Genomic DNA, 16,847 nt, shown 5'->3' with positions numbered 1-16,847 from the left:
TACCTTCGCTCCATGCAGCTCCCAAAGGCTGGTCAAGTAGCAACTCGATTCACGGTTCAGAGGTGTCAGTGGCTTCTCTTGCTTTTCATCCTGTTTGATCTGCTGATTGCAATTCTTTGACCTTTACCTTGTTTGTTGGTGATTGAACAAAACTGAGGTTGTGTGTCAGGACCATAGTAACTTCATTCACTTGGCATTAAATTTCGCCTGATGTCGTGACAGCCCCCCACTTCATACACAGTCCTCCTTTCATTCGTGGGCAACCCTTCCCCAAACATTTGTAGCCCGTTCCTCCACCTCTTACTGCCAATGTTGCTTTCCAAGGCCCAGCAAAATGATGCAGCATTGTGCTGTCCTTCTGATGGTGCAGTGCTGCCTTATTTTGTTTTTCATTGTTATCGGTGTGTAGCTGGGATTCAGATATCTGCAGAGCACACTGAAACAAAGATGTGAAGTTTTAAACATTGAAGGTTGAAATAGTGCTGGTGATGGAGAAGTACTGTCAGAAGTAGAAAAGATTCAGAATTGGACTTTGCGGTTATATATCTGTCTCTTGCTACATCCCGTCCTGATTGAACAATGTTGATAACGTCTAATGTAGCATTTTGGTTGCACTAGGAAAATTTTGTGTATAAGTATTTGCTATATTAGCTTCCATAGAAATAGCACCTTGTAAATGTTCACTTGCTCTCACTGTTTTAGTCAGCAGAATTGAGAAAGGAATGGTTTAAATTATTGCCTGTGCTTGATCTGTGACCTTTCTCTTGCAGTCACTTATATCCAGGAAGTGATGCCATACTTGAAAAAGCCCTCATTGATAGCAGACCTGGCATGGGATAGTCTACCTCCTCATTCTCCATGTCTAGGAGCTGCTGGCTCCAGTTCTCCAAATCACAGTGCCAAAGACAGCAAGATTTTTCCGCTGAAGATGTGCTACATCACAAGGAGTCTGAGCATGCCCAATCCAGAGAGCAGGTTGAATGCTTAATCACAATAAGTGATCAAAAATGTCAGTTTCAATTAGGCTGATGAAATGTATGAGCTAGATTCCATTCTGTTTTTTGTATGATGTATTCTACCCTGGTTCTATCATTGATGCAGCTACATTGTAACTAATAGAAAATTGAACTACAGGTTAGTTGGCAATAATATTAATTGTCCAGAAAATGTTGTTATTAAGCTTGTTGTAATACCACATTTAGACATTACACAATTCCATAAGGTTAGCATGGTTTTATGGAAGAAAATTTTTCCTTTTTAAGGATAGAAAATATAACAATGTAAGCAGTAGATAGAAACATAAAGTTGCAAAGAGATATAAAATGAATGATCACAATTGTGTAAATGAATTTCAGTTCGGCAAGTGTGAAGTCATCCGCTTTGGATGTTTACTAAGTCATTTAAAAGGTAGAAATATTGGTGGCCCAAATGGTCTTTTGGGGTCCAGGTACATGAAACATTAAAGTATCATGAAGGTATACAGAAATAATTTAGAAAATTAATGGAATACTGACATTTAAATCTAGAGAATGGAGTACAAATTGATAGAAGTCATGCTTTAAAGCTCTGTTAAGACCACACTGGGAGTCACTGACTAGTTCTGGCCACTAAACCTCTGGAGTGAGATGTTGACCTTGGAGAGAGTAGAATTTGTTTACTAAATAATACTTGGATTCTGGATTAATTTACAAGGAAAGTCCATACAACATAAGTTGCATTCCCTGAAACTTAGATTGAGATGATTGTTTTGTTACCTTTAAATATTTAAACCAGTGTAAATGGAGAGAAAAAGAGTCTCGAAATAGGGGTGGTATAGGGAGCACATAGCCTAAAAATTGATGTAGGCCTTTCAAGACAGATTACACACAGGAGGATGGTATCTTTATTCTCCAAGTGGCAGTTGATACCAGATCAGAGATTGCTTTTATCTCTGAGTTTAGTACACTATATTTTGTTATAGGTGATGGATTGGGAAAGGGTGAAGAGAAAAGGATCTTGTAGACATTTATGATCTCTGTGTAGACCAATATGTATTCATGAGTTAGAGGGAGGAAGTAAGTGTACTGCAGCCATATTTACAGACAACACACAAACAAGTGGGAAGGCAACTTGTCAGAGGTATGTAGTTTAGAGATATTAATAGGTTATGTGAATGGGCAAAAAGTTAGCAAATGGAGTGTAATATGGGAAAATGTCAGGTTTTTAATTTTAGAACTGAGAACAAAGAACAGAATTATTTAAATAGAGAAAAGTTGCAACACAAAGGGACTTTGGGGTGCTTGTGCATGAAACACAAAAAGCTAGCACTCAGGAAGGTTAATAGAATGTTGGTCCTTATTTCAAGGGGATTGGAATGTAAGAATGGGGAACTCTTATTGCAAGTGTATAAGGTGCTAGTGAGACATATCTAGAATGCTGTGAGCAGGTTTTTAAAATTTGTTCATGGGCTGAGAGCATTGCTGGCTAGAACAGCATTAATTGCCAAGAGGGCAGTGCTGTGCGTCTGGAGTCACATGTAGGCCAGACCGGGTAAGGACAGCAGTTTCCTTTCCTAAAGGATATTAGTGAACCAGGTGGATTTTTAAAAAAAAATTAACAATGGATTTATGATCATCAAGGGACTCTTAAATCCAGATTTCTAATGAATTCAAATTCCACGACCTGCTATGAGATGATTTGAACCAGGGTACGCAGAACATGTGTCTCTGGGTTTGTAGTCCAGTGATTACTACCACCAGGTCATTACCTCCTCTTGGCCCCCTTACTGATCGGGCGATATCATTTCATTGAAAGCAGTTCAGACAACATTCACTAGGATGATCCCTATAATGAAGGGAATGTTTTATGAGTAAAGGTTAAACCGGTTGGGACTCTGCCCATTAGAACTTAGAAGAATGGGGTGATCTCATCGAAAGATATAGGATTCTTAAAGAGCTTGACAGGCTGAATGACGAGAGAACGTTTCCCCTCATGGGCGATTCTTGGACCAAAGGGCATAGTCTCAGAATAAAGGGCTGTCAATTTAAGACTGAGATGAGAAGGATTTCTTCTGGAGTTTGAAAGTCTTTGGAACTCCATGCCACTATGAGCTGGTGTGGCTGAGTGCTTGCATATACTTAAAACTGAGGTAGATTCTTGATCAGTAAAGGGTTCAGTGTTTAATGGGGAAAAGGCAGGAAAGTCGATGTGAGGGTTGTCTGATGAGCCATGATTTTATTAAATAATGGAGCAGGCCTCAGGAGCTGAAAAGCCTACTTCTGTGCTTATTTCATATGGTCTAATGGACACTGACATCTCGGGGAAGTGCAAGAAAACCTATCCTTGTGCACCAGTTGCTGAATATATGCATGTAGATGCAGTAGGCAACTAAGAAGGGAAATAGTATGTTGGCCTTCAGAGTGAGAGGATTGAGCTACAGGCTCACGAATGTTTTACTCCAAAAGTCAGGTGTGATGGAATACTCCTCACTTGTCGAGACAAATGCAGCTCTAACAACGGTCAAGAAGCTTGACACCATCCAGGAAAAAGCAGTCTGCTTAATTGCCACAACATTGATAAGCAGCACTCTCTCCACCACCAATGCTTAGTACACACTGCTGCTACTATCTACAAGGTGCCCTACAGCATCTTAGACAGAACCCTCCAAACCTGCAACCACTTTCATCTAAAAGGGCATGAGCAGCAACTTCCTGAGAACACCACCATCGGAAAGTTTCCTTCCAACCCAATCACCATCCTGACATGGAAATATATTGCTGCTCCTTCACAGTCTCTGGGTCAAAATTCTGGAATTAAGCCCCATAAGGGCAAACTGGGTCTACCTACAACACATGGACTGCAACATTTAAGTTGGCAGCTCACCACCACCTTGTGATAACTAGAGACTGACAATAAATGCTGGCCCAACCAGCGACTTCCACATCCCATGAATGAATATAAAAATAATTATGCGGGTTCTTGGTGATTAACACCTCGAGTCTTGTGTGGAGTTTTATTCTCCTTATCTGAGGAAGACTGTTCTGGCTATGAAGAGAGGTTTACCAGACTGATTTCTAAATGACAGGTCTGAAGAATTGGGGGAGGGGGCAGAAGTTGGGGGAATCTCTTGGAAACCTATAAAAATCCAACAAGGCTAAATAAGGTAAATGCAGGACAGATATTTCCAATGGCAGGGGAATCCAGGATTACGAGCCCCAGTCTAAAGATATGGGGTATTCTGTTTAGGACTGAAATGAAAAATTTCTTCACCCAGAGAGGTGTGGGGGAGGTAAGCTGTGGAATTCTCTACCACAGAAAGTGATTGAGGCCAAAACATTTAATGCTTTAAACAAGGGGATGTAGATTGTTCCTTGGGTTAAGGGGATTAAAGGGTATGGAGTGGAAGCAGGAACAGGGTATTGTGATGTACAATCAGCCATGATCATATTGAATGGTGGAGCAGACTTGAGCGGCCTATTCCTATTCCCATTTTTTTTGTGTCAACCAAAGTTGTTGTGAGTCACTTTGGTATCAGAAATGCCCAAACTATTTCTTGACTCGTAACAAGTTGAAAGTGTAGATATGCAAAGTGACCTTTGTATCCTTGTTGATAAGTCAATGAAGGCTATCATGCAGCATCCAGCTATTGGGAAGTCTATTGGAATGTATGCCTTCATTGCAAGATAATTTGAGTGTAGAAATAGTGAAATCTTTGGTTGTGTGGGAGCTTGATTGCAACTTGAGTACTGAGACGTTTTGGTCTCCTTATCTCAGGAATGATATTATTGCCGTAGAGCGAGTACAATTTAAAAATATGGAGACTGCTATTTGGATCCAGATGAGATTTTGTTTTATTATGGGTGTTTGGAACCCTCTATCTCAGAGGGCTGTAGAGGCCCTGTCTTTGAGTACACTTAAGGAAGAGATTGATAGATTTCTAATTACCAGTTCCGTGGAGGGTTATGGGAATGGAGTGAGTAAGACATTGAAGTGTTGAGTCAACCGTGATTGTACAGAGTAGCAGAACTGGCTTGACAGACTGAATGCTTTACTACTATACTTATGTTTTATGTTTTTGGATTTCCAAAAGACACTTGATAAGACCATGCTCTGACGTACCCAAGCCCCCATTCTCACACTGATCCACATTGTGCCAAGCATGAATATTTTATTGTTTTAAGTTCTTTTTATTCAGAAAAACAGGCAACTGTCTTCTGGTTCTGACCCTCTGTTTCCTATTTGTCATTCCCACAGGTTATTTGAACTGCACTCCCCTGATGGCAGGCATGTAATCATTCTGCGGAGCAAGGATGCTGTTGCTACACATGCTTGGTTCACAGCCATTCACACGACTATCACGGCGCTGATCCCTCAGGCACTGTTGGAGCTGAATGGGCTGCTTAACCCAAGTGGCAGGGCCATACAGCATATTGGCTGGCTGGCTGAGCAGGTAGAGAATTCTCAGGTTGCTACTTATTGGCTTCTAAGGTCAAGATGTGTGTTAGGTTGAAGTTGGATAGTGGGTGGCACGGTGGTTAGCACTGCTGCCTCACAGTGCCAGAGACCCGGATTCAATTCCCGCCTCAAGCGACTGACTGTGTGGAATTTGCAGATTCTCCCTGTGTCTGCGTGGGTTTCCTCCGGGTGCTCCGGTTTTCTTCCACAGTCCAAAAATGTGCACGTCAGGTGAATTGGCCATGGTAAATTGCCCTTAGTGTTAGGTGAAGGAGTAAATGTAGGGGAATGGACCTGGGTGGGTTGCGCTTCGGGTCGGTGTGGACTTGTTGGGCCAAAGGGCCTGTTTCCAACATCTAATCATAACTTGGTTTATACAGTATTACTGCTTGGGAACCTCATTATTCCAGTAACCTAGCAACATGACTGGCCGAATACAGTCCTGTTCTACTATATTCTGACTCTGGGTTACCTTGTGTTACACTTCAAATTCACATTGATAAATGCGCCAATTTGGAAGCAGGCTGTGACTACTGGTAGGGAATCTGAGGTGGTACCAGTGTAGAATGGGAGCAGGACACGGGCGTTTATCTGCTCTGTCCTTCTGGTGTCTGGCAGTGGAAATAAACCAGCTTCCTTGCTTTTATCCTCACTCCATGGAATCTGCTTGCCGGAACTCTTTTTTTTCCTTCTTTTGTTTTCCTGTGGGTTGCTAGTGCAGCAGTGGCCCTTGACCACTGGTTATTTATTTTCCTCTTAAGGGCTCTGCATATGTGACTCCAACGTTTGAAGCGGGTTGATTTAGTTTCAAGATGGTTGTCAGCAGCATTCCCTCTAAGTTGCTCAGTCCCCTGAATCATTGGGAAGCCCCCAGTGTGGCAGTCATCATGCCATTGCATGACTTATACTTCCATAAGCCACTTCTGAGCATAGAGCTGGGAGGTTCAGGCAGGAGGAAGAAAAATTTAAAGGGAATGTTGATTACCAGTGAAAGGAATGAGAGATTAGGGACTGAAATAAGAAATAGAAGGAGAAGGGAGGTAACAGTAAATCCTTTACGGTGTATGCAGGAACAGGAATAGAAGCTGTTGCAAGTGGTACTCTTATTACGGTTAGGTTGAGAATTTTAAAGGAAGTGAGGATAGATATTGTGGGGGCAATAATATTTCAGTCTTCCTGAACTTGTTAGAAGAGTGCCATAAGACTAGAGAATTTCAAATATTACAACCTTGTTCAAAACTGCCATCAATTGTAGACCAGTTAGTTTAACTTCGGTGGCAGGGAAATTTCTAGAAACAATTCTTCGGGTAGAATTAGTAATAACATGGAAAATGGTAGGTTGATAAGGAATAGACAGCATAGATTTCTAATGGGGAAATAGTGTTTAATTTTCTAGAGTACACGGATTTCCAAGACATTTGACACAGTGGCACGCACACACAAATGGGGGCCTGCACTAGCTCTGTTATCTTCTGTCAATCTCCTGCTTTTTCTCCATATCCCTGCACACTGTTACTATCCAAAAGAAATGTTCAATTCCCTTTTGAATGCCTCAGTTGAACCTGCCTCCACCACATCTCCAGGCAGTACATTCAAGACCTGAACTACTTGCTTTGTGAATTGTTTTTCCTCACATCACATTGCACGTGGCTTTAAATCTCTGCCCCCTAACTTTCCTTGTCTAATCCACTGGTGATTTTAGAAAGCTGTACCAAATTTCCTCTCAACCTTCTCTCCAAGGAGAACAGTTCCAACTTTGATCTTCCCTCATGGCTGAAGTTTCTCATTTCTGGAACCATTCTTGTAAATCGCTTCTGCACTCTCTCCAATGCGACCACTTCTTTGTATAATGAGGCATACACAACTGTGCATAATTTTGTGTTACAATTGCATCAGTCATGATAAACTGAAGAAAAATGTCAGTTTAGTCATTTTAGCAGGAAACCTGAAGAAGCTCTGAGAGAAGATTGGATATGTTGAGGCAGCAATGATTGTGTGTGGACCTGAGGAGATTGGACACGATCATTAGTAGAGGAATCACTTACCGGCGGCATAAATTTAAGCTAAGACAGAGAAGGCTAAGAAGACAGTTGAAAACTTTTTTTTTACTGAGGGTGGTGGGTGTCTGGAACTCACTGCCTGAGAGGGTGGACTGAAACTCTTAACTTCTGAACATTATTTGGATACTCATTGCCATCTGAAAATGGGTTAGTGTCGTCAGATCTTTAACACGGGCATGATGGGGCAAGTGCCCTCCTTCTGTGCGACAAACATTTGAGTTTACTCTTCAAACTCTCCAATCCGCCAGAACAATTCCAGAATCTACTGTTTCTGTGATCACTTACGTTTAGTACCGAGGGATGTAGATTATGTCAGCTTTGAGTGGCACTAGTTTCTACAACACTTGTTTATTAATATTCATCCGTTTCCATTCCTTCTTTCCAGTAGACCTTTGCTTCCCTCATTCCTCTGGCCTCTGGATTATCAATCCAGTGATATTACCATTGTTATTATTTCTCCTGAAAAGGTGAGGGGGTATTCATTGCAGAAACCGAGAGAGTAAAGCAAGGAAAAGTTAAAGAAACAACCAGCAACTTGGGCCTGTATCCAATCCATTGGAGTTTAGAAGAATGAAAGATGGACCTCATTAAGAGCATCAAAATTAGGAACAGGAAAACATGGTTTGGATCCATGAGCCTGCTCTGCCATTCAACTGGATCAAGCTGATCCAGCATTCCTCATGTCGACTTTCCTGCCTTTTACCTGTAACCCTTGATTTCCCCTTGATCAAGAACCTGTCTGTCTTAAATATACACAAGGACTCTGGCCCCACAGCTACTGTGACAAGGAGTTCTAAAGACTGTCAACCCTCAGAAGAAATTCTGCCTCAACTCAACTTTAAATTGGTGCCCCTTTATTCTGAGACTGTGCCCTCTGGAAGAGTCTGGAACCAATGAGAGAAAACATCCTCGCAGCATTTACCCTGTCAAGCCCCTTAAGAATTCTCTATCTTGTGACCAGTGGAGTGCCACAAGGATCAGTACTAGGCCCTCTACTTTTTGTCATTTACATAAATGATTTGGGTGCGAGCATAAGAAGTACAGTTAGTAAGTTTGCAGATGACACCAAAATTGGAGGTGTTGTGGACAGCAAAGACAGTTACCTCAGATTACAACAGGATCTGGACCAGATTGGCCAATGGGCTGAGAAGTGGCAGATGGAGTTTAATTCAGATAAATGTGAGATGCTGCATTTTGGGAAAGCAAATCTTAGCAGGACTTTATACACTTAATGGTAAGGTCCTAGGGAGTGTTGCTGAACAAAGAGACCTTGGAGTGCAGGTTCATAGCTCCTTGAAAGTGGAGTCACAGGTAGATAGGATAGTGAAGAGGGCGTTTGGTATGCTTTCCTTTATCGGTCAGAGTATTGAGTACAGGAGTTGGGAGGTCATGTCGTGGCTGTACAGGACATTGGTTAGGCCACTGTTGGAATATTGCGTGCAATTCTGGTCTCCTTCCTATCGGAAAGATGTTGTGAAACTTGAAAGGGTTCAGAAACTATTTACAAGGATGTTGCCAGGGTTGGAGGATCTGAGCTATAGGGAGAGGCGGAACAGGCTGGGGCTGTTTTCCCTGGAGCGTCGGACGCTAAAGGGTAACCTTATAGAGGTTTACAAAATTACGAGGGGCATAGATTGGATAAATAGACAAAGTCTTTTCCCTGGGGTCAGGGAGTCCAGAACTAGAGGGCATAGGTTTAGGGTGAGAAAGGAAAGACATAAAAGAGACCTAAGGGGCAACTTTTTCACGCAGAGGGTGGTACGTGTATGGAATGAGCTGCCAGAGGATTTGATGGAGGCTGGTACAATTGCAACATTTAAGAGGCATTTGGATGGGTATATGAATAAGAAGGGTTTGGAGGGATATGGGCCGGGTGCTAGCAGGTGGGCCTAGATTGGGTTGGGATATCTGGTCAGCATGGACGGGTTGGACCAAAGGGTCTGTTTCCATGCTGTACATCTCTATGACTCGATGACTCTATCATCCTGATTCTTCTTAACTTCGGTGAGTACAATCCCAACTGTTTAACCTTTGCTTGTAAAGCAATCCTTCATCCTCATGAACCTTTTGTGGACTGCCTCCAATGAAATGTTACCTTTTTGTTAAATAAGAGGATCAACGCTGCTTACAGAACTGCAGATATGGTCTCACTCGCACCTTGTGCAGTTGTAGTAGGACTTCCTAACTTCTGTAGAGGAGAAAGTGAGGACTGCAGATGCTGGAGATCAGAGCTGAAAATGTGTTGCTGGAAAAGCGCAGCAGGTCAGGCAGCATCCTGTTCCTTGGATGCTGCCTGACCTGCTGTGCTTTTCCAGCAACACATTTTCAGCTTCCTAACTTCTGTACTCCAACCCCTTAAAATAAGGACCCACATTCCATTAGCCTTCCTGAATACCTGCTGTACCTGTGTGCTAGCTTTGTATTTCATGCACAAATCCCTCCAAGTCAGCTTGTGTCGGACCTTTCTGCATTTAAATAACACGGTTAAACTTCACATTTTCCTACATTATACTCCATTTGCTAACTTTTTGCTACTTAGCAAGATCTCTCTGTAAACTCTGTATCCCTTTACAACTTGCTTTTCCACCTAATTTTCTGCTCCGCAAATTTGGCTACAATACATTCACTTCCCTCCTCCAAGTCATTAATATATATTATAAACAGCTGAGGTCCCAGTACTGATCCCTGTAGAATCCCACTGGTTAAAGTTCACCAACTTGGAAAAAGAGCCCCTTATCCCTACTTGCTGCTCCATGCCAATGAGCCGTTCTCTATCCACTCCAATGTAGTTCTTCCAACATCATGGGTTCTTAGATTAGATTAGATTAGATTAGATTACTTACAGTGTGGAAACAGGCCCTTCGGCCCAACAAGTCCACACCGCCCCGCCGAAGCGTAACCCACCCATACCCCTACATCTACATCTACCCCTTACCTAACACTACGGGCAATTTAGCATGACCAATTCACCTGACCTGCACATCTTTGGACTGTGGGAGGAAACCGGAGCACCCGGAGGAAACCCACGCAGACACGGGGAGAATGTGCAAACTCCACACAGTCAGTCGCCTGAGACGGGAATTGAACCCGGATCTCTGGTGCTGTGAGGCAGCAGTGCTAACCACTGTGCCACCGTGCCGCCCTTATGGCTTAATCTTTTGTGAGGGACCTTATTGAATACCTTCTGGACGTCCAAATACAACACATCTACTGATTCCCCTCTATCTACCCTGGTTGTGATTTCCTGACAAATTCCAATAAATTAGTCAGATACAACTTCTCTTTCATAAAGCCATGCTGACTCTGCTTGATTTAAAATGTATATTGGAATGTATAAAATTCTAAGGAGACTGCATATTTTGGATACCTGGAGGATGTTTCCTTTTTTAAGGTAAACTAAATCTGGGCAACACAATTTAAGAGTAAGAGATCTCCCTTTTAACATAGAAATGAGATTTTTTTTTCCTCTGAAGATTTATTAATCTCTATTGTTTTTTTCCCTTGGAGAGCAATGGAGGCGGAATCAATCAATTGATTTGAGGGAGAGTTTGACAGATTTTTGATGATTGAGGAATTTGAGGGTTATGGGAGAGAGCAAACAGAAAGGTAGAATTGAGACAATAGTGGGGTCAACCATGATCTTATTGAATGGTAAAGCAGGCTTGAAGGACAGAATGTTTTACTCGTGCTTTTCATTCCTGTATTCATACAAATTCTACACGCTCCTACCCTAAATTAATTCTTCATATCAATTTAATTTTATTTCCTAATTTGGCCTGTTGTGTGACTGGCTACAAGAGCAGCTCATCTAATACCCCTCTCTATATCTTGCAATTTTGTTCTCATAAGATATTTATCCAAAACCCTTTCTAAAATTAATTGAATCTGCCTCCACCATGCCCACAGGCAGAACGCTTGAGATACTAAGATAAAAAAAGTCTCTTGTTTTTCTCTTGTCAGTCATTTTAAGTTGGTACCCATTTGCTAATTTTGACAGTTTCTTTCTATTCTCATCCCTCCATCAAGTTTCCTTTCAGCCTTCTCTTTAGGCAGAACAACCTCAGCTTCCCCAATCTATCCATGTCATTGAAGATCCCAGCTCTGGAATGTTCTTAAAATATTTTCTGAATCCTTTCTAAAGTCTTTTAATTCAGTGTGTGTGTTGCCATCAGAAATGCTCTCATCTTAGCCCTTGATTCCAAGCTCCACCCATTATAGCTGTGCTCATTTCTGTTTAGACCTATGATGGGGTTGAGAACTGATTGGTGTCTGAGGGTTCAGTCTACCAGTGTTCTTGTGTTGAGGAGAGCAGTGCCTTGGTACACAAGTGTTAGGTTTCCCAGTGCCTGACAGTTAGGGAGAGCAGCTCCCAGGCAGTGTGTAGTCCTGTTGTTTGGGTGGTGGGTTAGGTTGCAAACTCAGGATCTCGTGCTTATTCAGCAATGGGATTTTCTTTGTTTTGCAGCAAAAAGTTGAAGGTGGAAGGCAGCACTGGAAGCCGGTGGTGGTCGTCCTTACTGATAAAGACATGCTGCTTTACAACAGCGTCCCATGGAACAGAGACCTGTGGTCATCGCCCACTCAGAGTCACCCACTGCTAGCAACCAGGTCTGAACAGTGCAATAAATGTGACAGGAGGAATATGCTGATAACTAAACCCCACTACTGCACTAGTCACACCGTTGGTGTAAACGTTGGTTCAGTACCAAAATGGCAAGCTGCTTCCCTTACTATCAAAAATTAACAAAAACGTCAAGCAGGAGCAGATTACTGTAGATGCTGGAATCTGTACTGTCAACAAAAAATGCTGGAAATCACAGTGGGTCAGGCAACATCTATGGAGAGACAGCAAGCATACATTTCCCCTCAGCTCTGATGAAGCGTTCCTTGTGGTCACGTCTCGGTAATTGGCACAGTATCATATCCATGTGTCTCTATTTATGCTGTTAATTCAGTAATTTTATTCGGGCCGCTATGTGCATTCAGATACAACTACATAGGTAGATTATGGTGGGGGAGAAAGTAATAGGTCAGATAGGAAGATGCCTCATCTTCTGCCTTGGGACCCTGTAGCCACACAGGATTAATATGGATTTCACCAGTTTCCTCATTTCCTCTACCCCTACCTAATGCCAGACCCGAGCCTCCAACTCAGCGCTGTCTCTTGATCTGTCCATCGTCCTTCCCATCTATCCGCTCAATCCTCCCCTCTGACCTATCACCTTCTCCCCCGCCTTCATCTACCTATTGCATTCTCAGCTACTTTATCCCCAGCAACCCCCCACCCCATTCAAGTCTCGGCATGCTCCCGGCCTACAAGCCTCATTCCTGATGAAGGGCTTATGCCCGAAACGTTAATTCTCCTGTCCTATGGATGCTGCCTGACCTGCTGTGCTTTTCCAGCACCACACTCTCGCTTCCTCTTGATGAAGCCATGTTGATTCAGCACTAATTTACTATGCACTTCCAAGTACACTGCATTATCATACTTCATAATAGAGTCTAAAACCTTACCAACAACTGAGGTCAGATCATTTCCCATATTCTGCCTCCCTCTCTTGAACAGGGGTATTATGTTAGACATGTTCCAGTCCTCTGGCACCCTCTATGATTCATCTTTCCTAAAAGATCAACATCAAAGCCTTCCCAGATGTTTGTACCTTTCAGCTTCCCTAGCATCATCTCTTCACTTCTTGCTCCCCTGACACTCTCTGAGTTCTGGTTTGCTACTGGTATCTTCCACCGTGATGTTTGATGCAGAGTGTCTGTACAATTCCTCTGCCATTTCTTTATGCAGTATTCCACTTCTCCAGCCTGATTTTTCAGTGATCCAATTGTGTCTCTCTTACCTTTTTTATATATCAATAAAACCACTTGCAATCTTCTTTATGTAACAGGGTAGCTTATTCTCATATTTCATCTTCTCCTCTCTTATTGCTATTTTTAGTTGCCCTCTGGTTTTTAAAGGCTTCCCACTAGTCTTCAACACATTGTATGCTTTTTCTTTTGTTTTTATACTGTCCCTGACTTTCTTTGTCAGCCATCGTTGCCTTCTTTCCCTTAGCATGATTCAGTACTCCTTGGGATGAATTTCTGCTGTGCCTCCTGAATTACCTCCAGAATCTCTTGCTATTGCTGCACCACTGTCTTACCTGCTAGGCTCCCCTTCCAATTAACTCTGGGCAGCTTCTCCCTCATGTCTTTATTATCTTTACTCAGTTGTAATACCATTACATCTGATTCAAGTTTCTCCCTCGCTAACTGAATTCCATCATATTATGGTCACTGCACCCTTGGGGGGTTCCTTTACCTTAAGCTTCCCAATTAAGTCTGCAGCTTTAGATGTCACCAAATCCAGAATTGCCTGTTCCCTCTACCACAAGCTTCTTTCAAAAAAAAATCTTGTAGACTGTTGCTGAACAAAGGGATCTTGAACTGCAGGTTCATAGGTCCTTGAAAGTGGAGTCGCAGGTAGATAGAATAGTGAAGAAGGTGTTTGGTATGCCTTCCTTCATTGCTCAGAGTATTGAGGTGCAAGCATTGGGAGGTCATGTTCTGGATGTACAGAGCATTGGTTAGGCGTGGAATATTGCATGCAATTCTGGTCTCCTTTCTATTGGAAGGATGTTGTGAAACTTGAAAGCGTTCAGAAAACATTTGCAAGGATGTTAGGTGAAAACAATGATTCCTGATGAAGGGCTTTTGCCCAAAACGTCGATTTTACTGCTCCTCGGATGCTGCCTGAACTGCTGTGCTCTTCCAGCACCACTAATCCAGAATTTGCAAGGATGTTGCCAGGGTTGGAGGATTTGAACTACAGGGAAAACAGCCCTAGCCTATTCAACCTCTCCCTAGAGTGTCGGAGGCTGAGGGGTGACTTTATACAGTAGAGGTTTATAAAATCATGAGGGGCATGGATAGGATAAATAGACACGGTCTTTTTCCTGGGGTGGGGGAGTCCAGAACTAGAGGGCATAGGTTTAGAGTGAGAGGGGAAAGATATAAAAGAGACCTGAAGGGCAATTTTTTCCCCACACAGGGTGGTGCGTGTGTGGATTGGCTGCCAGAGGAAGTTGTGGAGACTGGTACAATTGCAACATTTAAGAGCCATTTGGATGGGTATATGAATAGGAAGGGTTTGGAGGGACATGGGCTGGGTGCTGCAGGTGGGACGAGATTGGGTTGGGATATCTGGTCGGCATGGACGGGTTGGACTGAAGGGTCTGTTTTCGTAATGTACATCTGAGTCTGCTAGGAGGCCTGTGTACAACTCCCATCTAGGTCTTTTCTCTGTTCCAGTTCTTCAAATGTATCCATACAAATTCTACACTGTCCTACCCTAAATTAATTCTTCATATCAATTTAATTTTATTTCCTAATAGCAAGCAGCCCCACCACTGCTGCCTATTCTCTTGATAGAACGTGTATCCTTGGATATTAAAAAGCGTAAAATTCCCACAGAAGTTTTGAAAGAGGCCATTCAACCCATCAAATCAACACCAAACCTCTAAAGAGCATCTCGCCTAACCCCGCCCCTACCCTGTACTGTTAACAACACATTTGCCATGGCTAACCCATCTATCCAGCACGTCCCTGAACCACAGTCTGGATAATTTCAATGGCCAAACAACCCAATCTGCACATCTTTGGACTGTAGGAGAAAACATAGCACTCTGCTGAACCGTGCGCAGACACTGGGAGAATGTGCAAACTCCACAAAAACAGTTGCCCAAGACTAGAGTGGAACCCCTGTCCCTGGAGTTGTGAGGCAGCCATGCTAGCCTCTTAGCCACTGTGCTGCCCATTAGTTAATAGCCGTGATCCCCTTGTAGCTGCATCTCTGTGATGCCCACAACAGCATATGCCCCAATTTCACTTTATAGTACAAGCTTGTTTACCTTGTTTCTTCTTCCAGTTTTCCTGTGTCACTTGTTTTATGCTGGGCCCACAATCCTGGACTTGAATTTATCCTGTTTAAAAATGATGTTCCAAACTAAGAGCCCAAAAAAAAGCAAGTAAAGTGCATCTCTTCCCCTCTGCACTGAATTTCCACGCTGCCTGTAAAGTCCCTGAGCTATACGCTTGGGCTGTGTCTGACACTGGATGTTACCACTCCTTCCTCACCATGCAAAGCCTACTATAAGAAATAGCACCCTCCCTTCACTGAACTCCTACTTTCGCTAAACCGTAAAGTTCTATTCTCTGCAGCTTGGATTATTATACTTGTGGCTTGTCTATTTCAGTTTCTGGTCAATGATAACCCTTAATGTTGAACGTGAAGGATTCAGTGATGGTAATCCCAATGAATGTTAAGGGCCAGTGATCAGATTTGTGTTTTTTAGTAATGCCCATTGTCTAGCAATTGTATAGCATGAATGTTACTTCATATGTGCCTCTATATGACCAAGTACTATTTCAGTACCTGATTATGGTGCTGAGTGGTTCATATATTAGCATACATCCCCATTCCTGACCTTATGTTGGAACGTGGGTCATTGGTGAACAGCTGAAGATGGTTTGGTCTAGGACACTTAACTTCCTGCTATGTTGATGTCCATTTGTCTTTCCCTGTTTCTCAGGTTGGTTCACTCAGGGTCAGCACGAGGATCCCCAAGCATTAGTTCTGATCTATCATTTGCGACAAGAACTGGGTCACGACAAGGCATTGAAATGCATGTTTTCCGTGTGGAGACTCACCGGGATCTGTCAACATGGACACGGATGCTTGTCCAAGGCTGCCATAGTGCTTCAGAGCTGATTAAAGAGGTGACGTTGGGTATGTGTTCTGAGTGGTGATCACCATGTATTTCATCAGTGTGGGAGGTTTGGGTGTGTTCTCGTATCACCATGGCGACAAGGCTAGTGTGTGGGTTTGGAGAATGGGTCTTTGTGCATGAGTTCTGAACCTCAGGATATTTGATTTCCGCTATAATTATTCAGTGGAGGTTTTACTTTAATGACAGGCAGTGTTATTTTGAGTTATCTTGTGTACTGAAAGCTGTGATAAAAGCAGTTTTCAAAATCTCTGAAGCAGGTTCAAATGATCTTACGGGTCACAGAGAATATCATCTGTTGTACTGTACTGTTGATGTTGTATTCCTCTCCAGCAGCAACACTGCTTACCATTACCTCCCTTGCATTTTCTCACCACCTTCACAACTCTGCTGAAACCCTTGTTCATGCCATTGTTATATTGAGACTTGACTATTTCAATGCTTTCCTGATCAGCCTCCCATCTTTTTCATTGTGTCAAGCTTATCTCATTCAAACTATTGCTGCTGCAGTCCTAATTTGCACCAGGTCCTGCTCACCACTGCTTTGTGATTAACGTTGAGAAGTTGCTAAGCCAGGAGC

General features: G+C 42.8%; 1 protein-coding gene across 6 annotated transcripts in view; it reads left to right on the top strand.

Annotated features, from left to right (window-relative positions):
- The window catches only part of sntb2 (syntrophin, beta 2), a 69,241-nt gene that overhangs the window by 13,049 nt on the left and 39,345 nt on the right, over window positions 1-16,847 (top strand). For 5 of the 6 annotated variants that reach the window (XR_011964220.1, XR_011964219.1, XM_072595741.1 and 2 more), the window contains exons 2-5: window positions 771-975; window positions 5,233-5,428; window positions 11,959-12,101; window positions 16,073-16,269. Coding sequence is in view for 4 of the 6 variants with exons in the window: in XM_072595741.1 (XP_072451842.1) it covers window positions 771-975; window positions 5,233-5,428; window positions 11,959-12,101; window positions 16,073-16,269 (741 nt within the window). In the remaining 2 variants the exon portion in view is untranslated. The remainder of the gene's footprint in view (window positions 1-770; window positions 976-5,232; window positions 5,429-11,958; window positions 12,102-16,072; window positions 16,270-16,847) is intronic. The other variant, XM_072595742.1, reaches the window with a different exon arrangement.

Source organism: Chiloscyllium punctatum, chromosome 26, assembly GCF_047496795.1.
Source record: "Chiloscyllium punctatum isolate Juve2018m chromosome 26, sChiPun1.3, whole genome shotgun sequence".
NCBI classification, from domain to species: domain Eukaryota; kingdom Metazoa; phylum Chordata; class Chondrichthyes; order Orectolobiformes; family Hemiscylliidae; genus Chiloscyllium; species Chiloscyllium punctatum.
The sequence above is the reverse complement of the archived record's forward strand: the minus strand, read 5'-3'. Positions and strand labels throughout refer to the sequence as shown.